This window comes from Macaca thibetana, chromosome 11 (assembly GCF_024542745.1).
Source record: "Macaca thibetana thibetana isolate TM-01 chromosome 11, ASM2454274v1, whole genome shotgun sequence".
NCBI lineage: Eukaryota > Metazoa > Chordata > Mammalia > Primates > Cercopithecidae > Macaca > Macaca thibetana.
The window spans coordinates 98,340,365-98,368,355 of NC_065588.1; the positions used below are offsets into that span (position 1 = coordinate 98,340,365).

Here is a 27,991-nt window from a genome sequence, read left to right on the forward strand (position 1 = left end):
AAAGTGTTTCAGGCCGAGAGAACAGCTGAAGCAAAGGCCCCAAGACAGGGGCTGCCAATGTATTTTTATTCAAGGGACAAAAAGGAGGCCAGTAGAGCTAGAGAAGAGTGAGCGAGGATATGAGATCATAAAGGTAACAGAGGAGCTAAACTGTATAGGATTTCATGGGCCTGTGGAGGATCTTGGCTCTTATTCCTATGAGGTGATAAGACATATGATTAAGAAAGTAAATAATTAAAGGGTCATCTATTTGTTTTTTTTTTTTAAGACAGAGTTTTACTCTTGTTGCCCAGGCTGGAGTACAATGGCATGATCTCGGCTCATCGCAACCTTCGCCTCCTGGGTTCAAGCTATTCTCCTGCCTCAGCCTCCCGAGTAGCTGGGATTACAGGCATGTGCCACCATGCCCAGCTAATTTTGTATTTTTAGTAGAGACAAGGTTTCTCCATGTTGGTCAGGTTGGTCTCAAACTCCCGACCTCAGGTGATCCGCCTGCCTTGGCCTCCCAAAGTGCTGGAATTACAGGAGTGAGCCACCGTGCCCAGCCCGGGTCATTTATTTTATATGTATATTTATGACTGAAAAGCAATCAAACTTGTTCATGTAATTAATAACAAAAATAAAAATTGCAAGTGGTATCTGGAAACCTTAGCTGGCTAAATAAATCTAGACAGTACCTAATACAGTAGCTTAGCTTAAATTAAGTATTTGATAAATATTTGTGAAATGAACAGATGGTGGATTTATAATGAAAAAGAAAAAGAGTTTTTGAAGTTCTTGTAAAATTGAAGGCAATATATCAAGAATTTAACAATTATCCTAAGATGCAGCCTTCATAAAATATTTCAGAGCATTTTTACGGAGTATCATCTAATAGATTTTCCTATTTCTTATTTTATATAGATTTGGCAAGAAGGGGCTAATATAAAAAATCTTTCAGTCATTCTGAAGCATCTCCCTTTTGTTTAGAAGAGTGAAACACAGTTTTTTTTGTTTTTTTTTTTTAACAAGTCTATCTTTTAAGCTTAGGCTTTCCTGGGTTCTAGTTTTAAAAATGTGTTCATCATGATTCATGCTTAAACTGGCTGTGTTTTATTCTTCTTAATTAAAAAACTTCATCTATTTTCACCCCGAAGTTTGGTTTATTTTTTTCTAAATTGACCGCCAATATCCTGAGCTCTAGGCTTCAGAAAAAAGGAACTGTGGAAGTGAAAAATCCACTTCTGATAGCTAGGAAAAGTGCAGCTTCCAAATGAGCCAATCTACTCTTTCTGGTTGTCAGAATTTGCTTTTAAATTACTAGGTGATAAACTATCCCATGGACAGCAAAACAAAACTGTCCTTTAGTATTAGTATTCTGCTTCTTTTGCTTGATAACAGAATTTTACAAAAGCATTATTATTATTATTATTTTTGAGACAGGGTCTCTCTCTGTCACCTACACTGAAGTATAGTGGCACAATCAGTCAGGTGAGCCAGTGCACCCTTGAACTCCTGGGCTCAAGCAATCCTCCCACCTCAGCCTCTTGAGTAGCTGGGACTACCAGGTGCATGCCATCATATGGAGTTTTTTTTTTTTTTTTTTAAATGTAGAGGTAGGGGGTCTTGCTTTGCTGCCCAGGCTGGTCTCAAACTCCTGTCTTCAAGTCATCCTCCCACCTCAGCCTCCCAAAGTGCTAGGATTACAGGTGTGTGTCACTGTGCCAGGCTTTAACTGTTTGATTAACAGAAAAATGATGGACAACTAACTCCTTCAACTATTGAAATAGTTTCTAAAGGAATAAAAAAATGTTAACTTCTGCTATTATAGACGACTGCAGATATTTTTGGTACCATACCATGTTATGATTTCTCAGGAAAAATATGAATTCTGAAGTCATATAATATCAAAAGCATTACCTTACATGGCCAAGAGATCATTGATAGATGAACATAAAAATTTTTAAAAATATTATTTGTGCTAATATATGGGAATTAAGCTAGAATCAACTGATTTACCAAATGAATAGTCTACTTTCATTACTTTTTGTATCTAAGATTTGCATTGATAACTTTGTGTAATGCAAACAAATTTATATAAATCTATATTAAACTATGTTAATTTAAAGTGTGGGATCGATTCTAATTACAAAGATTTGACTTTTTTTTTTTTTTTTTTTTTTTTTAAATCAGAGAGTTAAAATAGAAAGGAAGAGAATAGAAAACTTGGTTACTTGGTTTAGCAGTTTTCTCAAATTGAAAAAAATAACAGCAAAACCTCCAGGGTTAAGAATTTCAAATGAGGCTGCTACACAAAGAAGACAGACCAAATTAGCTTACCACTTGAACCATTTTGAGATATCTGGCATATCTTGGATCCTTGGCTACAGTTAAGATATTTTCTGCTGATACTTCACTTTCCTGTAGTCCAGAGTCTTGTGTACTGCTCTGCTGTAGAGAGTATTTTGTGTAAATCTTTAGACAATTTACAAAAGGGGTCCATCATGTTACTTAAAAGGAATGCTTCTTTCCATAATTCTAAGGCAATAAATTGCAGAAAAAAAAGCATCTCCCCAAATTTAAATACCAATAATTTAATGATGAGATATGTTTGCAAATATCTACAAATATTTAAATATCACTTCAGAGGAGGTTACACTTCAACACTATATTGGTTCCTTAAAACACAAGTATATTCATGCATTAAAATAAAAATTCTGTTTTACTTGTCCTCAGAGTGCTGATACAAAGCATGAATTATATATAGGTGGTTATACTATTTTAACAAAACTTTTAAGAAACCTAATAAAACTATCAACTATTTATAAATAATAAATTTACTGAGATAATGATGAATTGATTTCCTAGATATCTATAATCTACCTAATTGAGCCCTTTATTTAGTAAATCATTTTATTCTAAGTGGACATGGCTCTTCTAACTTTTTAGAAAGCAATTTTTGGAGAAGTTGTAGAAGAGAAGCCAGTTTGTCAGACAAAATTATCTGGTTTTATATATTTCAGCTACTGATGGAACTATTAATGGTAACATTGTCTACGGAGTGGTTAAAAGTCATAGTAAATACGACTTGTAATAAAGAATCTTGGGGAATGGTCTTTTTAGATAAAAATGCCATTGTTATACAGGCAGTCTTCACTTTGCATGGTACCATGTTACTGAAACTTGTGCATATCAGAACCATATCCTTGCTTAAATGCAAAACTAGAACTGCCTGTATACAGTACTTGATTTTTCTATCAAACCAAACATTTAGAAAAAGCTTACTTTTGTGAATCTCTCTCATTATCTGTATATAAGCATTAAGAAGAATTTCCTTAGAAGAAATCAATTTTATGTCTATTGTTCATGCTGAAATGTAGATAAATCCATATCTTTATATCTTCACAGTCTTTAGACTATGAATGTGAATTACATATTGAAGTTTTTCCTCAGATAATTCAAATATAAATTAAATCTGTTGAAAATTCCAAAGCAAATAAAACATCCAAAAGTCCTTTAGGTTTCTTCTGTTACATGATATTGCTAAGTTTTACAAAAGTCACTGTGTGTGTGTGTGTGTATATATATATGTGTGTGTGTATATATATATTCATCTATAATATACATAAATACAAAAATTCCAAAACACTGTTAATTAAATAAAAAATTAAAACAATAACCAAATATGTTTTTTAACAATTTATGGAAATTAAACTCATATATATAATAGCAAAATGGTGCAAATGAGAACTATATCCTGGCCAGATATCAACTCTCAGTCGTTAACGTTTGCGTAATAACCAAGACCTCAACAAGGTTTAATTATGAAACACCTTTGCTATCTGAATGATCCATTAAATCCTCTATCATATCTCTCAACTGTCCTTCATTTATTCTCAAATCAAACTCACTCTGCACAATTGGATATTCTATTGTGAATAATGATGAAATCTGAACCATGAAATTAAAGTTGCAGAAAAATCAGTACACAAACTTTGGGTCTTTGACTCATGTATAGATTAGAGAGAGTGATAAATAGATGATTTTTTTAAAAAGTGCACTATTCCCCTTTATCTGTTAATTGAGTGAACTATAATGTCAATGAAAACTCTGGATTAAGCAATACTTAAGCCCACTTCAAAATATTTTGTATAAAATATACCAGTTGATAACAACGAAGAAATGAGAAGTTGATGTGAATATTAAGAACATGCTGAGCAGTTATTTTATTAAGCTAATCAACACACAACTTTATCACAGTATTTCAAACTTTGGAAGCCAAAAGAACTTCATAAACCCTCTAAATAAATACATAAACATTTTTAAATAAAATTGCCAGAGATATACCAGGTTATTCTGAATTTGCAAAGCAAATTAAGAAATTCAGCTGTGATTACTGGTAATCAATTTTTTGGGACATTAAATATGTGAGGACCAACACAACTGCATAAAAATTTTAAAGGGCATACTATAGATGGCATTCATAATAGCACCTGGAAAAATTAATAAAGTTAGACAGGTATACTTAAAAATATTATAGAAATATATGACTGCTCTATCCACCACATAATAACTACTAGATAGAGTGGAAATATTTTCTTGGTATGCTTTGTTTTAGAAAGAGGATAGTCATATTTAATTGAGAGAATATAAAGTTAAACTCCTCTATAACATCTGGATATCCTCTTGCATTTTATATATTTGAGTGGCCAGGATAATGAAATTTGCTATATTAAATAAATGGATGTTAAATTTTATAATATCTAATTAAGTAAATGATCATCTAATTTATTACCCAAATATATACTATATTCTAAATATATGGCTTTTCCTACAGGGCCTCATACCACATATCCTCAATATGTTTAATAAATTGAACACAGATACTGAAAATAGAGTAGTGTAGTGTAGTATAGTGTAGTGTAGCAGGTAAGTGCTAGGGCTCTTGGCACCAGACTGTCTGGGTTAAAATTCTAATTCTTACATTACTTTTCGACCTTCAGCAAGTTACTTAACCTCTATATACCTCATTTGACCCATCTATAAAGTAAGATTGATAATATGGTGCTTATATTATAGGGCTGTTGTAAAGATTAAATTCGTTTATGAAAGGCACTTAGAAACGTGCATGCCTTGGTACACAGAAAGCACTCTTGAAGTGTTAGCTGTTATCATCATTGTCAACATCATCGTGATCTAAAAAATATCCTGTGAAAAGTGCCTCCAGGTACAAAGGCAGAATTCCATTATAAGTCTATTTGTTTAATTTGTTTATTATTACTTTGGTAGGCCACCACTTTGATAATTATTTTGTTTTAGATTTTAATACCTCGCTGAGATACACTAGAGATTGTTCTCAAAAAACAAATAATTTTTATTTTTTGAAATAAAAAGTAATAGAAAATTGAAATTCATACAGAAGCATAAGTAAATGTTAAGATCTAAGAGCCAAATGTAAAGTATAGCTTTTATTAGGATGCTGATTCAAACGAATCAACTTCAGAAACACAGTTTTTAGACAACTGGTATTTCTAAGATCAGTAGCTCTCAAATTTTAAGTGCCTACAGATCACCTAGGGGTCTTGTTAAAATGTAGATTCTCAGCAGTTTTGGGGTGGAGCCTGAGATGCTTCATTCTAACAAGCCGCCAGGTGATGCCCATGTGGGTTGGTCCATGGGGTGTACTTGAGTAACAAGGGGTTAGACAATACCAGCGAATGTTCATTTATTTTTATTTTTTTTATTTTTGAGGCAGGGTCTTGTGCTGTCACCTAGGCTGGAGTGCAGTAGTGCAATCTCAGTTCACCACAACCTCTGCCTCGTGAGCTCAAGTGATCCCCTCACCTCAGCCTCCTGAGTAGTTGAGACCACAGGTGCGTGCCACCACACCTGGCTAATTTTTGTATTTTTAGTGGAGACAGTTTTACCATGTTGCCCAGGCTAATCTCAAACTCCTGAGCTCAAGCAATCCACTTGCCTCAGCCTCCCAAAGTGCTGGGATTACAGGCATGAAAGACTGCACCTGGCCAATTATTGTTAATTACATTGTATATGATAAAGGCATTTATATAAGAAAAATGTTACAAAAGAACATGTCAAAACTTTTCAGAGATGCTCAAAAATTTATGCAGGGGTGAGATGATAAACTGTCTGGGATTAATTTCAGCAAGTGACCAAGAAAATAGATAAAGCAATTGTGACAAATCATAACTGGTGAATTCAGGTCTGTTTTTGTGTATATTTAAAAATTTTACAATAAAACATTTTAAAAGTACATTTCTTATAAGAACTTAGAAAAATTTCTAATTATTTTGAAGAAAATAATTATTTGAAGATTTTTCCTAGTCCTATATAGACTGATTTTCTTTTTTATAGGCAAAGAAAGTATTAACTTAAGGAAGCCCTTCAAAATAACACAGCTAATTTGTTTTTCCCAAACTTCATTTTCTATTTTAAGGTTTTAAAATTTTACTATTAGAAGTTTTACATTTTTATTTTTCTTCCTTCCAACCTGCTGCTTAAGACTATCAGTTTCAACCAAAAACATCTGCTCATTTCTTAGAACTCACCTGTGGTTGCTCTGAAGTGGCTTCAGGATGTGCTCCATTTGTGACACTGGTGACATTTAAAGGAGATACTTCAACTGTGACATCATCTAGGCCTGGGATAGATGACAACTGAAAAAAGATGAAAAGAAAATTGGTATTGAAATATGAAGATAGTACCTGCATAAACACTATAAGTTTCTAGGTTTGTATATTTTTAATAGCTGTCTTAAGTTTTAAGGCTATACAAACAGGTTCATAATATCTTGTCTTAAATTTTCCATGTCATAAACTAAAAGTGAAAGACAGTCACAAATTATTTTGAAGAACTTCTCAAAAATCTAATTTAGTTTATATAACCATTATTTTCAAAATACAGGCAATCCTAGTGTAATGACTGAGAGCTGGTCTTTGAAGTCAGACTGTCTAGGTTTAACTTTTAGCTCTACCACTCACAAGCTGTGTGATCTTGTGCAAATCTCCCTATGTCTCAATTATCTCACCTGTAGAGATAAGAAAATGTACCTAGAAAAGTTGTTGTAAAAATATTTCTATTAATAATACTTTGAAAAAAAAGGGCTTTGTGCAAATTTTGAGTTTCAATTATCTAGGATATGCCAAAGCTCTTGTCTTTACACTTTAATGTATGACACAGCTCATTCTTATTTCTTTCTTTGAACATTTACCACTGAACGTTATTAAAATACGTTTCTTGTATGCAAAAAAAATGGGCATATTGTTGGTATTTCAACCTGAAATGGTTTAGCATTTCAGGTTAGATCTGCAAGATCCATAAAAACCTTCTTTTCTGAGTTCATCCTGATATCAATGACACACATTTGTCAGACGTTTGGCTAATTTTGGGGATGACTCTATGGCCATGGAGATAACTAAGGTTAACTTGTCCATATGGTAACTTAATGTGCGACCTTGGACTCTAACTCCCTAAGAATTCCTTAAACACTAAAATAAGACACATACTCATAATAAAGAATAATAATAATAAAAAAAACCAATGGTAATAAGATCTCAAGCAGCAATACTCATTGAGAACTGTTGACTGATAACCATAGTTAGCACAGTGGCTACGGCCCAAATAGTTTCAAGTGGGTGTGGCTGCTAGAGGAATATCTTGAACATGTTCAAGGCCAAGTTTCCAAACAAGAGAAATGGTTCTAAGAGAAACACAGTTGCTGAAGTCCATAAGGACACGTAGTAAGTACAAACTAGACATTCTGGTCATATTAAAAAGGGATATCATTTTTTTCTTCCTCATAAATATTCACTGAATATTTCTTAGTTTTTTTTGGTAAATGGACAAAGAAAATATTAATTTCAGAAAAGTTAGTAATGAAAATACACTAGTGTCTCCATAATTTTATAAATAGAAAAAACACATGTAAAAAATATTAAAAATGAAACCAAACTAAATACATCACTGTTATCGAAATCTTTAAGCTTTCAATCTAAAACAGTCTTCTGTTTTTCTTAGTTATCATTTGTAATTTCTGACATCAAAATTGTATTCTTCATTAGCATTTAAGGTATTCGCAAATAGAAACAGATGATATTGTCTCTAAAATTTGCTCTGAGACATCTAAAGATTTATATAACTATTATTGTATTATCACATAATAACTAGTAAAATAAATTTGGAATTTTCTATCAAATGAAGTGCGCTTGATAACAGCTCAACTTGTTAACATGTTACTCGCATTATGCGTTTGCCTAGCACAATGAAAAATCTCAAACCATGTGTACGTTTGAATTAATGGTTCATAATGAACACCATTTTCTTTGCAATTGCAGTAAAATTAAAAACACAACCAGTATCACTTCACAGATACAGAAGTTAAATGGAATCACTCCCAAATGCAATGAAAGTTAAGTATGATTAAGAAAGCTGGTATATGTACAGCAAAGTTTATACTACAAATTATTCAGAAATACTAACCTTTGCATCTAAAATATTTAGAGTTGTTTCAATTTGTTGGATACGAAGCGAAAGGTCTGCCAGTTTCTGGAAAAGAAAAATTAGAGACATAAATATAAAGATTTTAATTAAAATAAACTGTTAACAATAACTAAGGGCAGATTTCAAAATATTAAAAACCATTAAATATTTGTCATATTCTAATGTAGTACTGTCTTATTTACATGAGTAGGAATGAGAACTCTTCTATTACCTGTATTAGAATGCTTCTTAGTTTTTGGGTTTTTTTTGGGACAGAGTCTTGCTCTGTCACCAGGTTGGAGTGCAGTGGCGTGATCTCGGCTCCCTGCAACCTCTGCCTCCTGGGTTCAAGTGATTCTCCTGCCTCAGCCTCCCAAGTAGCTGGGACTACAGGCACGCGCCACCACGCCCAGCTAATTTTTGTATTTTTAGTAGAGATGTTGTTTCACCATATTGGTCAGGATGGTCTCGATCTCTTGACCTCGTGATCTGCCCACCTTGGCCTCCTAAAGTGCTGGGATTCAGGCATGAGCCACCGCACCCAGTCGCTTCTCAGTTATTTTATAAAATCATATTCACTTATGACAAAGTGACATTTTCTGCAAACTCATTATCAGAGCAGTAAACAATTGTTGAGACCAGAATATAAACAAACCAGGATAGAGCCTTTTGTTTACTACTGTACCTGTAGTGCCCAGAATAGTACCCTGACACTTAATAGGAGCTTAATAATTATTTGTTGATGAAGAAATTTTTTCATAGAAAATAAAATAATAAAAATTATTCAAAGACACTCTGCAACAAAGTCTGCCTTCATAAATTACTTAAATGCATAAGCATATACAACTCGTCCCAGATTTAAACATCCATAGTTTGAAAAATAAAGGGGGATGGAATTGGAAGACGAGTAATTCATTTCAGAAAGAGAAGAGAAAAAACTAGAGTATTAAAACAAAATCTACCATCAAAACGCAAGGTAAACCAGATTGAAGAGCTTATCATGCTTGTTACTCTGTATAAATTGTCAATATACCTTGTAAATATACACCTACACAAAGAAAGGTAACATCATAAAATATGACCTATAAGAACATTTACTTAAAACCTCCTAATCTTAAACATTACATTCAGTCACATAATCCAAGAGCAGTCAGCCAGTTTACAAGTTGGCAGATACACAGCATCCTGACTGTATTCTGGGCTATTACTAAGATCCTATTAAGTAGAACTTTATCATCCTGTGAAATGGTCACTTTGCCCACAATTAGAGGGGACAAAAAACTGAAAGTGGCCACAAAGCTTCTTTACAGATCACTTATTTTTAGGTTAACATCTTGATATCCACAAAGATATAATCCTCAAATAAAGTATTAGGATCTAGTTTTTACGGTATCAAAGCTAAGTTCACCCTTGACTTCTAGAATTCATTCACATAAGGCTTTTAGGTAAACACCAATACAGGTTTATAACATGTATTATGGATGAATCCCTCTCCAAATTATAAGTGTATTCCTTAAAATCATAGAAATTTAATTTTGGCAAATCTAATCAGTGTCTCAATTCACTAGAGAAGAAATTCTACAGCAAATTAATATGTAAAGTGAATGATAATTTCCAACTTATTTAAAAATGGACATATTGGTTTGACTGAAAGAAACAAAAAAGGAAACAAAAAATTGAATTAAAAATTTTTCTGTTTTAATATACCTTTAGAAGTATTTACTTTTAAGCAATAATCATCAATATTGTAAATATTTGAGTCTTTGCCTTGCCACATATGGCACACTGTATATGCAACATATCAATTGAAATCTTATACCAAATCTATGAAGTAGGAACTATTATGCCAATTTTAAAGATGAGAAAATTGAGTCTTATAGAAGTAAAATATCCCGAACTCAAACCCTCCAACTCCAGAGGCAATACACTTCATCAGATTTTTTGATAATTTTACATTGTTAAAACATAATGGTAAATTATTGGGTATTGCATAGAATTTTTGTTATCCAAAGCTAACAAATGATCAATTCGTTTCTCACTAAGATGATTCTGTGCCAAGAGGAAAAGCCTTTTGCTCTTCTGATTCTGAGATGATCACTTACAAAGTGGTTCTGAACTACAGTACATGAACTAGGATGAGAGAAAAAAATTCTACCTTTATTTTTATCTACTTCTAGCTTAAATTTGGCATTGTTTAAAAACAAAGTAAAAAAAAAAATCACCGTAGGTTGGGCACAATGGCTCATGCCAGCACTTTGGGAGGCTGAGGCAGGTGTATCACCTGAGGTCAGGAGTTCGAGACCAGCCTGGCCAACAGACTGAAACCCCCATCTCTACTAAAAATACAAAAAAATTAGCCAGGTGTGGTGGTGTGCGTCTGTAGTCCCAGCTACTGAGGAGGCTGAGGCAGGAGAATCGCTTGAACCTGGAAAGCGGGGGTTGCAGTGAGCTGAGATCATGCCACTGCACTCCAGCTTGGGCGATGAGTGAGACTCTGTCTCAAAAAAAAAAGAAAAAAAAATACACGGTGGTTTTAGGATCTATGACTGTCATCAATAGAAATCATAGTTTTTTTTTAATCACATCACAATTGCTGCAGATTTCTTAACACTTCAAAATTATGGTTATTAGACATACGAAAGGATAATATAATTTAATGCTTTAATAAATAACCTACTAGTATAACATAGTTTTAAATTTTTTAAAGTATATAACTGGTTTCTTTTGTAATCCTAGGCATTTTATTTTATCCACCTGAAAACATTAATTTGGTTTCACTAGACTGTCAAAGCGTCCATGGCATGACTAAGAAAGAACTCCTTTTCAAAGATAATTGAGTCTAATAAATGGTTTTGTATGTTCCAATGTAATTATTGCTATAACATACCTGAATGTATACTTTTTAAAGAGACATTGTCAAGTGAAAAGGTATACCTGGGTTCACTGATGGGTTGCTGAAGTTCATTTCTAAGATGTTTATGCCTGTGGCATTTTCCTCATACAATTCCCAGACCACTATAAAACAGGTTTTTCAATGCTGGCTATATTGACATTTGTGGGTGAAATATTCTTTGTTGCAGGGGACTGTCCTGCACACTACAAGATGCGTAGCAGAATCTCTGGTCTCTATCCACTAAATGTCAGTAGCACTTCCCAGTTATTACACTCAAAAACACTTCTAGACATAGCCATATGTACCCTGGTTGAGAGCCACTGCTCTAAATTATGGATGACTATGGATATAACGAAAGTAACATAATTGGTGACAGTAGCTGTTCTCACCTCTGAAAGTTTTAGCAAGAGGAAATAGGAAGGTAACGGTCTATCATCCATTTAACCATTGTTTTATGAAGACTGAAAACAAACTTGAAATGCTATGGTTTGGGTAACAGGGGAATTTATAAAGTCCCTGATATTTGTCAGATAAGCTGAAAGCTTGATTTACTATCCATCTATTTCCAAGGCAGTACATTTTATAAAGTTTAAAAAAGGGCAAAATAAAGAAGGAAATATGGAGTTACTAGTTGAATACGGAAACAAAACACTGGTTTTTCATGGTTGTAAAATACCTTGCTTATATATCCATTTCTCTAAAAGGGAAACAGTATTTTAAGATAATGGATCTCTTGGTATACCCCACTGTGTTGTATGTGCCCCAGAAGCCAGAAAAGGAAGCAATCAATGGTTTTATTAGGTTGTGTCTGATACTTAAGCCCAGCAGTTGTTAAAGATGTAAGAGCAAATAAGGATTTAAGTAAAACATTATCTGATTAAAAGTTAAGTCCAATGGCAGGCTAAAAAAATGAATGTAGAAGATAAACACTAAAGAAACTTTTAGGTTATGTGACAATTCTCAGCACTTTTGCTTGTACCTAAAGATTTTAGAAAAAAGAAAAATTTCAGAATATTAAAAAATTATTTAAAAATCCAATATCTCAGGCATGTAATTAGTCTGAGTTTGGCTGAGGGCGCTTGTAATCCTAGAACTTTGGGAGGCTGAGGCAGGCAGATGGCTTGAACTCAGGAGTTCAAGACCAGCCTGGGCAACATATGGAAACCCTGTCTCTACAAATACAAAAAATTAGCCAGGTGTGGTGGCATGCACCTGTAGTTCCAGCTACTTGGGGCACTGAGGCAGGAGGTCTAGGCTTCAGTGAGCTAAGATCACTCCACTCCACTCCAGCCTGGGTGACAAAGTGAGACCCTGTCTTACAAAAAAACAACAAAAAAAGTTTGAATTAAAATAACATTCTGGCCAGGTACAGTGGCTCATGCCTATAATTCCAGCACTTGGGAGGCCGAGGCCGAGGGATCACTTAAGCCCAAGAGTTGGAGACCAGCCTAAATAATGTAGTGAGATGCCATCTCTAACTCTCTCTCTCTCTCTCTCTCACACACACACACACACACACACACAAACACACACACAAAATTAGCCTGGTGTAGTGACATGCCTATAGTCCAAGCTTCTAGGGAGGCTGAGGTGGGAGGATCACTTGAGCCCAGGAAGTTCAGGTTGCCCTGAGCTGTGATCACGCCACTGCACTCCAGCCTGGGTGATAGAGCAAGACCCCGTCTTAGAGGGAAAAGAAAAAAAAATTATAAAAAACCCCAAAAACCCAAAGTTCACATTTGACACTCCTGTTTACAAAGTACCACTACTTTAAAACTCACTATAAGGTTAAATGCTCAGGTTTCACCTGCAATATGTGTAGATCTTATGTTGCTTCCCGCCAACCCCTCAAAATTTGCAGTCCCAATGGATGACCATAAGATTTTGCTGACTAAAGCAAGAATAAAAATGCTCACTGGGGATTTGTGATGGAAGAGGAGATGACCCTAAGTACCTCTGCAATGTGGGTCTGATTCTACTACTTTCTCTGTCATCTAATCTCTCTTCTACTCTGGTGCCAATCACTGGAAGAGTTACAAAAGTAGCCTAATATGCAGAAAGTTTTTGCAAAGTTGAGTTCTTCACAGAATGCAGTTTTATACTCTTCTCTTTAGTGAAGAACTCTAAAAACTGTGCCACGGACGAAGAAAGAAGCCTAGCAATTTGTTTCAAACTTAATTCTGGCTTGAGGGTTTATCTATGACTGAAGTTGTTTAAGTTTGGGTTTGGTTCAAACCAGATCCTGTCGGGGGATGGGGAAAGTTTTCTTTTTCCTCCTAGTTCACTCTCAGTTCAAAAACTAACAGTTGAGGTTCCTCTTTTGTTGAGAGAAACAGTCAGTTGGTTCTGGTTTAAGGCTTTAAATAAATAAGGACTAGAGGCCTATTAGGTACTATTAACAAAAACATTTCAAAACACCAAAGTGACTTTAACTTGGGAGAAAATGGCACCTTACATTTGAATACATATATTCTTGGAATTGACATAAAAATATATTACATCAAATAGACATAGCATAGCAAAGAAGTGAATATGAATCTAAAAATAGATTTTAATATAGCTATAAGAAGGTACTTGTACTGCACACTCTCACTTGAAACTGACATAAGCATGCTTCTTAATCAGGTAAGTCAGTGCAATGTAAGAGAGTAATGAGATATTGACTTTTCCAGTTAAAAAATCAGTGGGAATCCAGTTCTGCTACTTTCTGTGTATGTGCAGCTAATGCAGCTACAACTACTGGGGGCATGCAAAAATATGTTGAATGAATGAATGACTAAGCAAATGATTTAAACTCCTCTACATCTTAGTTTCTGTATCTGTATGAGTGGGATAACTAAGCCTCTCTCAAAGGGCTGACTGCGATAATTAAATACACATAAAGCACTTAGTATGATGCCCAGCACAGAGTAAGTACAGAATAAATATTAGTTGTCATCTCATTGAGCAGCCTCCAGCTGACATGAATATCCAAATTGCTAAAATATATATTGTAGAAAATCAGTTACAGTCAACCCTAGATTATCAAACATAAAGGAGAAAAAGGTGGGACAACAGCAAGATGGGGGAACAGGACTTTCCGGCACTGATCCTCCCACAGAAACATCCATTTGAAAAACTATTCACACATGAAAATACCTTCTCAAGAGCTAAGGAAACCAGGTGAGAAATTGTAGCACTGGGTGTAGCACAAAAATAAGAAAAAACACATTGAAGAGGGTAAGAAGGACAGTTTTACAGAACTCATGTCACCCTTTCCCCAACTCCAGGCAGCACAGCATGGAGAGAGATACCCTCCAAGTGGGCGAAGGAGAGGTAGTGAGCACAGGACTTTGCCTTGGACCACAACACCAGGCCCACCCCAGTAGAACTCAGTGCTGAGCAAGCCCCCTCAGCCCAGACTCCAGGCTGACACCTGCAGGCAAAGCCTTTAGGCCCCTCCTGGCACTAGGCTGGATCACCTAGTTCTGAGTTCTAGGCTTCTCCCACTGGGACCCCAGGCTCCAGACCAGCTCAAGACTCAGGACAGCCCCAGCACCAGGCAAGACTGCATAGATTGTCTCCAGGTCTGCTCCAAGGGCAGGCCAGCCCCAGTGGCCCTAGGTTCTAGACCACTCCCAGCACAGGGCTGGCCTCCATGGGCCCAAGGTTCAGGCCCACCCCAGCACCAGGCGAGCTCCTGCAGATACAGGTTCCAGGCCTGACCAATGCCGAGTCAGCTCCTGTGGCCCCAGTTTGGCTCCTGCAGCCCACACCCCAGTAGAAGTAGGTTTTAGGCCCATCCCAGTAGGCCCTTCTGTTGGGCTGGCACCCATAGACATAGGCTCCAGGACCATCCCTGTGGACTCAAGTTCCAGGCTAGCCACTATTGCCCTAGGACCCCGGCCAGCCCCATGTAGCCCAAGTCACCAGGCTACCACCTATAATCCCAGGCTCCAGTCTGGCCCCTGTGACCCCAGGCTGCACACTTGCCCCAGCACCACGCTGGCCCCAGGCAAATCCCTGTGGTGAGTCAGAATCTAGGTATGTTCCAGCAGACCCAGAGTCTGGGACCACTCTAGTAGATTCCATTGCCAGACTGGCCCCCATGGACTGAGGCTTCAGGACCATTGCTGCAGACTCAGGCTCCAGGCTAGTCACAGTACAACCAGGACCCAGGCCCACCTCCACATACTCTGGCTCCAGGTCCATCCCAGGGGTCCCAAGCACCAGGCCCACCTTGGAACCTGGCCAGACACTGCAGACTCGGGCTCAAGGCTCATCCCAGTGTCAGACCAGCCCCTGCAGACTTAGGTTTCAAGTCAGAACCCTAAGGATCCAGGCCCACCTCTATAGAGCTAATCAGCAGGTCCATCCCAGTGGATCAGGCTCCAGGAACAACCCTATAACCCCAGGCACCAGGCCAGCCTACCCAAGGACTCCAGCAGCAAGCCTGCCATGCACCACAACAGATGGCCTGTCTAGAACCTCTAGATGGGCTTACTGGTGAAGGGCTTTCCCAGACAAAGCCAGTCTGCAAAGACTGGAATAAGTCCTTACTTCTTCAAACACATACATACCAAAACATGGCCACAAAGACCAAGAATAATCAGGGAAACACGTCACTACCAAAGAAACAAAATAAATCACCAGTAACTGACCCTTCTTCACAACGAATCCAAAATTATTGTTTTAGGGAAGCTCAGTGGACTTCAGGAAAATTCAGAGAAACAATTCAATGAAATCAAGAAAATAATAAGTGACCAAAATGAGAAATGTAACAGAAAGATTGGAATTATTAAAAAAAAAAAATCAAACAGCAATTTTAGAGCTGAAAAAAAATGTATACAGTCAAATTCAGAATATTCTAATACTGTCATGGTGATTAAATCATTTGTATCTTTAGTATGAAAGTTAACAGATAAAACTATTACAAATAATAATAGCTAAAATAACTTAAGGGATATGCAGTGTAAAAAGACGTACAATGCAAAATCAAAAACAAAATGTGGAGAGGTGGAGTAAAAGTGCAGAAGTTTTTTATGTTATCAGTTATGTTATTATTAGTTTAAAATAGCCTGTTATAACATGTTTTATGTGAGCCTCATGGGAACAACAAAGCAAAAACCTAATAGTAAATACACAAAAGATAAAAAGTAAGGAATCACAGTATATCACTAGAGACAATCATTTAATCACAAAGGATGACAGCAAGAATGGAAGAAAGGAACAAAAGATCTATAAAGCAACCAGAAAACAATGAACAAAATCGCAGCAGTAAGTCCTTACCTATCAATAATTACCTTGAATGTAAATGGACTACATTCTCTGATCAAAAGACACAGGTTGACTGAATAAGATACAAGAATAAGACTCAACTACATGCTGTGTACGAGAGACTCACTTCACCTTTAAAAAATGGACGCACATAGATTGAAGTGAAAGAATGGAAAAGAGCTGGGCACAGTGGCTCACATTTGTAACCCTGGGATGCCAAGGCAGGAGGATCCCCTGAACTCAGGAGTTTGAGACCAGCCTGGGCAACATGGTGAGACCCCGTCTCTACAAACAATTAAAAAATTAGCTAGGCATCGTGGTGTGTGCCTGTGGTCACAGCTACATGGGAGGCTGAGATAGGAGGATAGCTGGAGCCTGGGAGGGTGAGACTACAATAAGCCATGTTCACGCTACTGTACTCCAGCATGGGATGTAGAAGGAGACCCTGAAAAAGGGAAGGGAAGGAAAGGGAAGGGGAAAGGGAAAGGAAAAAAGAAGGGAAGGGAGGGAAGGGAGGGAGGTAGGGAGGGAGGGAAGGAAAGAAAGAAAGAAAGAGAGAGAGAGAAGGAAAGGAAAGAAAGAGAGAAAGAAGAATGGAAGAGAATATTTCAAGTAAATAGAAACCAAAAAAGAGCAGGAGTTGCTCTTTTCAGATAAAACAGACTATAAGTCAAAGGCTGTAAAATGAGTCAAAGTAGGTCATTATATAATGGTACAGGGAGCAATTCATCAAGAAGATATAACAAGTGTAAACATATATGCATCTAACATGGGAGCACCTAAATATATTAACATATTAATATTAATAGATCTGGAGACAGACTATAATATAATAATAATGGGGGATATCAATAACCTACTTTCAACCATAGACAGATCATCCAGGCAGAAAATCAGTAATGAAACACTGGCCCTAACAGACATATGTAGAGAATTCAATAAAACAGCAACAAAATACACATTCTTCTCAAGGGCCCACAGAACATTCTCCAAGTTATATGATATGCCACAAAACAAGTTTTAATACATTTAAGAAGACTGAAATCATATCAAGTATCTTTTCTGACCATACTGGTTTGAAACTAGAAATCAATAATAGAAGGAATCTTGAAAAAAAATCATAAATATCTGGAAATTAAATAACATGCTCCTAAACAACCAATAGGTCAAATAAAAGGGAAATTAAAAAATATTTTTGAGACAAATGAAAATAGACATACAACACATCAATACTTATGGAAGGTGGTAAAAGCAATTTTTTTTTTTTTTTTGAGACGAGTCTTGCTCTGTCGCCCAGGCTGGATTGCAGTGGCCGGATCTCAGCTCACTGCAGGCTCCGCCTCCCGGGTTCATGACATTCTCCTGCCTCAGCCTCCCGAGTAGCTGGGACTACAGGCGCCCGCCACCTCGCCTGGCTAGTTTTTTTTTGTATTTTCTAGGAGAGCCAGGGTTTCACTGTGTTAGCCAGGATGGTCTAGATCTCCTGACCTCGTGATTCGCCCGTCTCGGCCTCCCAAAGTGCTGGAATTACAGGCTTGAGCCACCACGCCCGGCAGGTAAAAGCAGTTTTAAGAGGAAAGGAAGTTTCAGCATTAAAGACATATAACAAAAAAGATGAAAGATCCAAAATAAACATCCTAGTGTTACAACTCAAGGAATAGAAGAACAAATAAAACCCAAAGTTAGTAGAAGGAAAAAAATAATAATGATCGGAACAGAAAAAAATGAAAGAGACTAGAAAAACAATAGAAAAGATGAATGAAACTAAGAGCTGGATTTTTGAAAAGATGAACAAAATCCACAAACTTTTAGCTAGATTAAGAAAAGGAGAAGATTCAAATGATATCAGAAATGAAAGAGATGTTATAACTGATACCACAGAAATACAAAGAATTGCCTTTTACAGCCACAGAGCGCAACTCAGCTCAGTGACGTTAAAATGCTGATGAACTTAAGGTCTGGTGTGTGTTTGAAAGAATCAGTGAAGCTTTTCTTTTTTTCTTTTCTTTTTTTTGTTTTGTTTTTTTGAGATGGAGTATTGCTCTGTTACCCAGGATGGAGTGCAATGGCGAGATCTTGGCTCACTGCAACCTCCACCTCCCAGGTTCAAGTGATTCTTCTGCCTCAGCCTCCCAAATAGCTGGGAATACAGGCGTGTACCACCGCACCTGGTTAATTTTTGTATTTTCAGTGGAGATGGGGTTCCACCATGTTGGCCAGGCTGGTCTCGAACTCAGCCTCAGGTGATCTGCCCACGTGGGCACAAAGTGCTGGGATTACAGGTGTGGGCCACCGTGCCCAGCCCATCAAAGCTTTTCAAGTAGATAAGGAGTATTTGAATATGGGACCACTGATACATTCAGAACAGAAGTTTTTGCTTTCTTTGTCTCTTTCATGGTGGTAGCTGGGGTGAACTGAGATGGTCCCAATTTTGTATAGGAATGTTTAGATAAGAATTTTTTGTTTCTGTCCTGTGGTTGAGTTGGTGCCATAGAGAATTTCCATAAAATTCAATTCCATTACTTAAAATAGTTTTTTTTTTTTTTTTTTTTTAAACTAGTTTTTCTATCAACCAGCCCCAGTCTGAAACTTGAGACAGTGTTAACACAAAAGAGCACACTCTACCTACAAAGACATGACCTAGAGTAGTTCTTCAAGCAGGTCAGTTTTAGGACACATTAATTCTATCCAACTAGACTAGCTATTTTACAACTATGGAAGACAACTTTATAAACTCTGCTTTAACTTACAAAGGTTATTTAATAATCCCATTGTTTTGATGATTCTAAAGATTATAAGTTTATTTTTACAGTCTACTCTTAAATATTACTGTTGAGGCATATATACAGCAATGGTGGACTTAATTCTGCCTAAGATATCTGAGCATCTGTACTAAAATATGAAGCTACCTTCATTTGGTTGGTATGCTAAAGAAATTTTGTAAGTATCTCATTTTTAAAAAATTTGGTTTGTGTGTTTTGTGTGCTCAGGAATTTTTCCACAGTACCAGAGATCACTGTAGTGATTAAATTTGACCCTTTTGACAGAAAACAGAATAATAGATTCCTAGGGATAAAAAAGGGGTGACTGCAAAGGAACATGAGGGAATTTTTGGAGTGATTCTACACCTTGTTCTACAACTATTCTACATCTTGATTATGTTATGATTATGAATTTGTCAAATCTCATACTTAATGGTAAATTTTAGTGAATATAAGCTCATACTTAAATAAACATGACTTTACAATTAAAACAAAAGAAATATGAAGGCTCATAAGAGACTGCTATGACCAATTATATGCCAACAGATTGGATAACCTAGAATGGATAAGTTCCTAGACACATACAACCTATCAAGACTAAATCATAAAGAAATAGGTAATCTGAACAGACCAATAATAAGAGATCAAATCAGTAGTTAAGTCTCCCACTAAACAAAACCCCCCGGACCTGATGGCTTCACTACTGAATTCTACCAAACATTTAAAGAAGAACTAATACAAATCCTTCTCAAATTCTTCCAAAATACTGAAGAGGAGGGAAAATTTTCAAACTCAATTTAGGAGACCAGCATTATCCTGATTCCAAAGCCAAACAAATACACTACAAGAAAAGAAAACCAAAGGTCAATATCTCCAATGAACACAGAGGCAAAAATCCTCTACAAACTCTAATTGCTAAGGCTATACCTTACATAAGGCAGAATGTTCAACAGACTTACTTGTGAATTATCTAAGCCCCATAATTTACTTTTCTTTCCTTAAATGCAATTTCAGCCCATGGTTCCCATTGTCCTCCCCATCTTCTTTTTTGGCTTTTTAAAAGACAGGGAGTCCCTGGATCCTGGATCTTGTACCTATCCTCTTTTTTAAAACAAAAACAAAACACTGAGTTTCTCTATGTTGTCCAGGCTCGTCTCAAACTCCTGGGCACAAGTGATCCTCCTGTCTCTGCCTCCCGAGTAGCTGGGATTACAGGTGCACACTACTGTGCCAGCTCTGGCACCTAGTCCCTAGTTGGATACTTAATCCTTACAAGTCATTTGCAGAAAATATTTTTATTTCTATAATCATATTTGATGCCAAAGTTATGTTTCCAGCCTATCTCCTCTAGCCATCTTTTAGATTCGGAATGTAAAATGAATTTAATATAAACAATGTGGTTTTGGGGTACGAGAACGAATAACAAATAGCAAAATAAAAACTATTTTGGGGTACGAGAACGAATAACAAATAGCAAAATAAAAACTATTTTCAACTAATTTTAGAAGTTGGGCACGGTGCCTCGGGCCTGTAATCCCAGCACTTTGGGAGGCTGAGGCTGGTAGATCGCCTGAGGTCAGGAGTTCGAGACCAGCCTGACCAACATGGTGAAACCCCCGTCTCTACTAAATACAAAAAATTAGCCAGACATGGTGGCGCATGCCTGTAATCCCAGCTACTCAGGAGGCTGAGACAGGAGAATCGCTTGAACCCGGGAGGCGGAGGTTGCAGTGAGCCGAGATCGCGCCACTGCACTCTAGCTTGGGTGATGGTTAGACTCTGTCTAAAAAAAAAAAAAAGAAAAAAAAAGACATTTTAGATTTCCTATTGTTCTCTTTAATCGCAATAAGCCTGACTGAACTATCTCACAAGGACCTCTAGAACACTAATTCAGTAGAGGAGGGTTGCAAGATTGATTGTAACAGAGTAAAAGAGAACTTAAGGTGTGTTAACACAATTGGGTGACAAGAGATCATGATACATGAATAAAGACTGTAATTCTTGTTTTACTCCATTTGTCAATCTCAGCAGTGCAAGGTGACTTCTAGGCGACTCTATAAACCAGTATCACAGGACCTACCTCCTCACAAACTGTAGAAAAGCGGTTGAGGAACTGTACAGTGTGCACCACAAATTGGTTTAGAAAAGCCACCGTTCTTTTCTGTTGAATAGCTGGCACCTGTGTTACGTAAAAACAAACATGGTTCATACAGGAGGAACGTACACAGTGCAAACCTTTTCATATTTGGAAATAATCACGAGGCACTTTGCTGTGTGATACGAATTTCTTGAAGGACTGGGAATAGTCATTAACTTGTTTTCCTAAACTGTAGGTGGGGTGTCCGAAGACGACAGAGGTGCATAAAAGTTTGAGAACAGGCTCTAGACTCACTGGTACGAATTTTGGCAGGCAGAAGCAACACACATAAACACACACAAAAACTTGGGGGCTGAAAAAGAGGTAGGGCTAGCTATCACAACCGGCGACTGTCACCGGCGGCACAGAGACACGAGAGATGGGAAGCGAAAGTTGGGAGATGCACACCGTCTCCTTAATCAGTTCAAGAGGGACCCCATTTGAAGGTGGACTGCGGAGCTCTCCCTCCTGAGGCCGGCAGAAGGGCCCGGGGCCGTGACAGAGTGGGGACCCGGAAGGTGTGGTCTCCCCGGGAAGCTGCGTCTTCCCCATCCTCCTCCCGGTGGAGGAGTTTAGTATCGTCTTTTACAAACCTTGGTCAGGTCTATGCCTGACCCCATGAGAGGAAGCCCGTCCTCATCCATCTCCTCTGCGGGCGGGAGACCCCGAGTTCACCCACAAACCCCTCCCAGATGGGGCCCGACCAACCCGGTAATCGCGTCTCAACTTTCCCCCCAAGTCCCCGCCTCCGGGCCCCTTCCCGCCGGAAGAAAATGCCTCCGCTCACTAATCACTCGGCGACTTCCGGAGAGCCCGCCTCCTCGCTCGGCATTCTGGGATTGGTAGTTTTAGTCCAGATTGTGACGTCAATTTCGCGATGGTGCAAGGATGCAGTTATAGCAGTAAAATCTTAGGAGGCAAACAAAACAAAACAAAGCCAGAAGTTGCGTCCCTTTGAGGTTACCCCTACTTAGTCCTGTCTGTTATATAACGGCTCCGTCATTCCTTGAGCAACAATTTTTTTTTTTTTTAATCCTAAGTGTCATATATACTCTGCTAGGCTTTTACTGTGAAAACAAAGATTGAGTTTGATTGCTGCATTGGGGAGGTTTATGCTCTGAAGAATGAGAAATAAGACCTACTTCCAAAGGGTGTGTGTGTATATACACACCAGTTCCCAGGCTGGTCTCGAACTCCTGACCTCAAGCGATTCTCCTGCCTCAGCCTCCCAGAGTGCTGGGATTACAGTCGTGAGCCAACCCGCCTGGCCTTCCAAAGGTTTTTAAAACATGAAATAAAACGTCAACTACTAGAGGTGAGGCACAAACCTACGGAAGTGACTGCCATTTACAGGGAGCATGGAAAAGATGAAGACCAAGTTGGCAGCTTTAAAATGGGGGTCTTGCTGTGTCACCCAGTCTGGTGTGCGGTGAGGATTATAGCTCACCGTAGTCTCAAACCCCTTGGCTCAAATGATCTTCATGCCTTGGCCTCCCTAAGCACTGGGATTATAGGTGTGAGCCGCTGGCACCTGGCCCTGTTGGTTTGGTTGAAGCAAGTAATCCCATACATGGAGAATGGTAGGAAATGAGGTAAGAGTGCTACCGGTGGAGGGTGTCCAGGTTCTTGACGTTTTGAACAAAGAATTGGACAAAATGCACAAAGCAAGGAAAGAATGAACCAACAAAAGCAAAGATTTATTGAAAACCAAAGTACTCTCCACAGTGTACTGGATACAGAATCTTCTTAGGTCCAAATACCCGCTAGAGATTTCCCATTGGCCACTGGTGTTCTCCTCATGCAAATGAAGTGGTGGCCACAATCAGTATGATTGGTTGTGGAAAGCAACCAATCAGAGGCTGAAGTAAAGTTACAAAGGTCACACTCCTATACAAACATCTGATTGGTTGTGGAAAGCAACCAATCAGAGGCTAAAGTGATGTTACTAAGTTGCACTTCTATGCAAAGGAAGATTTGGTCCGCAATCAGTCTGATTGGTTGAGGTACCTTCAATTTCCATCTGCCTGTCAGAAAAGGTGGGGATTTGCAAAGGGAGTAGCCGCTGCTCCTTTTGTTACTTAGGTGTGGAAATTTGGGGTTTACCTTTTGATTTAGTTCTAGGAAGTCAGCGTGAATTGGCCTTAGGTGCCCTGCCTCCAGACCCTATTCTGCTTCAGGAGAAGTAGCCAGAAAAATTTCATTTAAGGGCCTTTTATGCCAGATTTGATACTATAGTCCATGTTTATCTAATGTGATCCATAGGGCATCTGTAGCAATTAGTTGGGTGTGGGTATTGTTTCTTAAAGTTGCACATTGCACAGCTTAACCTTACAGTGATCACCTTCTGATTGAACTTTCTTAATTTTTCTTTCAAGAAGGCAAATCTTCTCTGATTTTCTTTGTATCACTATGGTCATTTCTTTTCAGTTTCTTTTGCTGGTTGCTTCACATGTCTCCATTCTCTAGAGTTTCTCACATTTATATATCTAACCCAGATCTTACATTGGAAGCCAGTATAACTGAAGCAGAGCGAGCAAGGTGGGGAAGGACATGATGGATAAAAGTTATGTGGAGACCTGATCATGCAGAGCTTTATGGGACATCATAAGGACTTTGGCTTTCACTTTGGGTGTGATGGGAAGTCATGGAAAGATCCAGAGCAGAAAAATGATGGGAGCCACTGAAGAGCTTTTAAGCAGGGGGTGGCATGATCAGAATTGCATTTTGGGACATTCTGTTTGGTACAAGGTAATGAATGTGACTTGAAGGTAGGTGGCTGAGCCTGGAAAGGTTACATAGCTCTAACAGTCACTCTTTACTCCATCCTCCTTTATATCTAGTCATTCATCAAATCTTACCTCTTCTATTTCCTAAGTAGCTCTTGAATCAATCTGTAACTCTCCATCCTTACTGCCATATCTCAAGTTCTGTACGACACAGTTTTATGCCTGGGTTACTGCAATAGCTTCTTCCTGCCTCCATCTTGTGTCTCCAATCTATTCCACACATTGTAGCCACAGTGATTTTTAAAAAGACAAATCTGATTATATTACCCAGGATATAATTTCGTTCCCCATCTCCCTCAGTTTAATATGCTCACACGTCCTCTCTATGGCTCTTGGCCACTTCTTTAACCTTAACTCTCATTTATAACTTTCTCCTTAGCCCCAAATAATTTCTTTCAATTCCTGGAACTGCTTGCAGTGTGTGGGTCTTTCAAGATGTTGTCTTCCTTCTGCCTGGAACAATCTCCCTTGCTTCCCAACAACCCCTGCCTGGCTAACTCCTACTCATTCTTCACATCTCTTCTCTCCTTTATCCTTGGTTTTCAAGTTTGAATATAATGTGCGTGGGGTATGGGTATGGTTTTCTTTGTATTTATCCTGCTTGTGGTTTGGTGAGCTGCTCAGATCTGTGGGTTGGTGTTCTAAATCAAATTTGAAAGAAAGATTTTTGACCATTAATTCTTCAAAAAACGTTTTTGTCATTTTTCTCTTTTTCTGGGACTTCAAAAATACTTGTATGTTAGACTGGTTAATATTGCCCACAGATCATGGTGCTCTGCTCATTTCCCCCAAAACATTTACTTCTCCCTGTGTTTCAGTGTGGATAATTCTTACCAACCTATCTTCAAGTATTTTCTAGTTTCCAGTTTAGTTCCAAAACACATCTAATAAATTGATTTCAGATATATTTTTGTTCTAAAAATCTGTTTTTTAGAGTTTGTTTTTCTCTTGAAATTCCCTTCATTCATCTTTTCCTCTATATTAAAAAAAATGTATAAGTTTTTAAAAAGTCCTTATCATGCCAATTTCTGGTTCATCTATGTGCCTGCTTCTATTGACAACTTTTTCCTAATTATGGGTTGTGTTTCCTGCTTTTTAGCATGTCTTATAATTTCTAATTTTATTATGAACATTGTGAAAAAAAGAACAGAAAGTTCAGTAAGAAATGGAACATTCAGATTCATTCACACTTTGAATTGAGCTGATGCTGGGCTGCAGCTTTAGATGAAGTTCACCTGCAGTTAATTCAATTCAACCTCCTGCAAAGGACTGAGCTCTTGGATCTTGTCAGTGTTTGTGTTAGAGAGGGAGGGATGGGCCATAGTTTCAAATCATTTGGTTCACCTTCAGATTCAGCTTTAGCAGGGCTCAGGAATCCAAGCACTGTAAGAATGTGCAAGATTCAGTGAATTCTCTCTCCTTACTGAAAACATTTCTTCCATTGCTGCTTTCCTAGCAATCTTGGGTGTGGGATGTAGGCCTAAGTGATTTATTTTTGTGATTGAGGTCCTTCCAGACCCAAGTCTGTCTCACCAGCCTATACCATTGGCAAAGTCTCAGCCACTTTCTCCTTAACTCTGCAGTCTCCTAGAGTGTTGTAGGCTTGTTCTTCCATCTACTTGTATCCAGACCACGCCCTTCTCCCTTGGCATGGCAATGCCACAGCTCTCTGTTAAACTATGTTCCTCCAAACATAGGCATGACTATAGAATTTATTTCATTAAGGTCTTATATACATGGCTTTTCAACAGCCCCATAAAAAGTATGATTTTTATCTGGTTATTTCTTATTACCACTATGTAAAAGGCTTTCATGCATCTTTCTGTATTCTAACTTGTAGCAGAAGTCTTAACATTCCATCCTTAGAGCTTTCCTGAAGCCACAAAGATTAGATTAACTGTTCGTACATGCTTCCATAGCATTCTCTGCTTAACTCTATCATAGCACATATAATTGCCTGTTTGAAAGCCTGCTATATTATCAATTTAGGGCAGAGTCTCTGTTAGTTCACTATTAAGGCCCTAGCCCAATGTTTGTCCTATAGTAAACGCTAAGTATCTTCTGAGTGACATTTGGGCTTAATGAACCTTGTACTTCCACATCCTACTTGATATTTCATTAACCTTTGATTTAGGTGGGACTCACAACTCTGGGTACTCCATCAGTCTCCCCGAGCAGAATTCCCCACTGGTCAGCCTAGCCTTCTTCTCTAGAGCCAAGAGAGACTCCCAGCCAGGAGAAAAAAATCAAACAAACAAACAAACAAAAACAACACAGCAACTTTATGGTTATAGTTATGTATAAGTAGCAGGCATTTATATATGTGTATGTGTGTATATACATGTATATGATATGGTTCTATACACAGTTATGGGCCACAAACCATTTCCTCAGTGATGGACTACATATTAGAGGGTGGACCTATTATAGTAAAAGGTATAGTATTTTTACTACACCTTTCCCATGTTTAGATACACAAACACCATGGTGTTACAATTGCCTATAGGATTTAGTACAGTAACATGCTGTACAGGTTTGTGGCCTAGGGGCAATAGACTATCAAAAAAAAAATTGTAAAATGGTTTGGTTTTTAGAATGGCAGTTTCTTTGCCTCCTAGGATATTTGATGATTACTGTTCGTCAGTCATCCTTAGCTCCTCAGAGCAGGGCCATTCACATTTTAATAACTGATTTCCAGGACTATTAAAAACAATCTATACCTAGAAGTCTTGGCCAACCACCAGATGACCTTTGAAGTATGTACTCTTTCCTTCAGGCTTTCTTGCACTGGTAAAAATGAAAAGTATCGCCAGATTTCATTTACTGTAGTGAATTTTGGGGGCCAAAAAGATTGTAATGAATACTGATTTCAAAGACTATGTGTGCCACCTCCATGTATTCATTTTATAAAAAACTAAGAATTTTTCAATTTCTTGAAATGTTTTCATAAGATTACCAGAAAATTGCTGTTATCACGGGTATAGTCTTGGGTGGGGAAACAATAAAAAATGGTCCCCCCTTTTTTTTTTAAATTTCTCCCCGCTTTGCTTCAGGATGGAACAGTTAGAGAGGCATGGTGTTGATTCGTAATAGTGGGAAAATAAAATTAAATGTTTCCCATCCTTATTCCCTCCTCAATCCCATCTCTCAGGAGTGATACCAATAATCTGTTGAGACTTCGTTAAGTGAAGGAATTCTAGCCTTGCTTCAACTGTGTTAAGAATTCATGTTTCCCGTTATTCCTTTTAATTGTTGTGGCTTTCTTAACTTCGTACAGAAAATTGAGTTGTAACCTTATATCCTCTAGGCAGGAGACTTGATTCCACTTTGGAAAGCTAACTCCCTCAAGAGAAGAGACCTAAAGATACTTATAGTCAGCTATTCCCCAGTGAAAGAGCAAACAATCTAAATTATCCTGCCCTCTTTGAGGGGATTGGGAAAAGGTCTCACTGTACTCATTTGTGCTCATAGGACTTTTACTTATGGAGACAACTAAGTGATGACACAGGCCAATGCTATTGAAAGAATTTAGTACTTACAGTTTCCAAGAGGGCACACCATGCTGTGGAAGGCCACAGGGGAAACACGAGTTTGGTCAGGAGAAAGAGGCAGGAGCAAGGGAACTTCTTGGAGCAACCATTACCATTTTTATAGAGCTATGGTACTTTATCTTGAATTC

The 27,991-nt window shown here is 37.8% G+C and overlaps 1 protein-coding gene across 6 annotated transcripts in view; it reads right to left on the reverse strand.

The window, feature by feature from the left end:
* The window catches only part of WASHC3 (WASH complex subunit 3), a 47,482-nt gene extending 25,149 nt beyond the window's left edge, over positions 1–22,333 (reverse strand). Inside the window, exons 1-5 of one of the 6 annotated variants that reach the window (XM_050750239.1) lie at positions 22,120–22,333; positions 21,470–21,568; positions 8,479–8,544; positions 6,549–6,656; positions 2,320–2,427 (exon numbers count right to left, since the gene is read on the reverse strand). In XM_050750239.1, coding sequence (XP_050606196.1) covers positions 2,320–2,427; positions 6,549–6,656; positions 8,479–8,544; positions 21,470–21,568; positions 22,120–22,170 — 432 coding nt within the window. In that variant the 5' untranslated portion in view covers positions 22,171–22,333. The other 5 variants (XM_050750238.1, XM_050750237.1, XM_050750236.1 and 2 more) reach the window with 5 other exon arrangements.
* Positions 22,334–27,991: the final 5,658 nt, after the last annotated feature.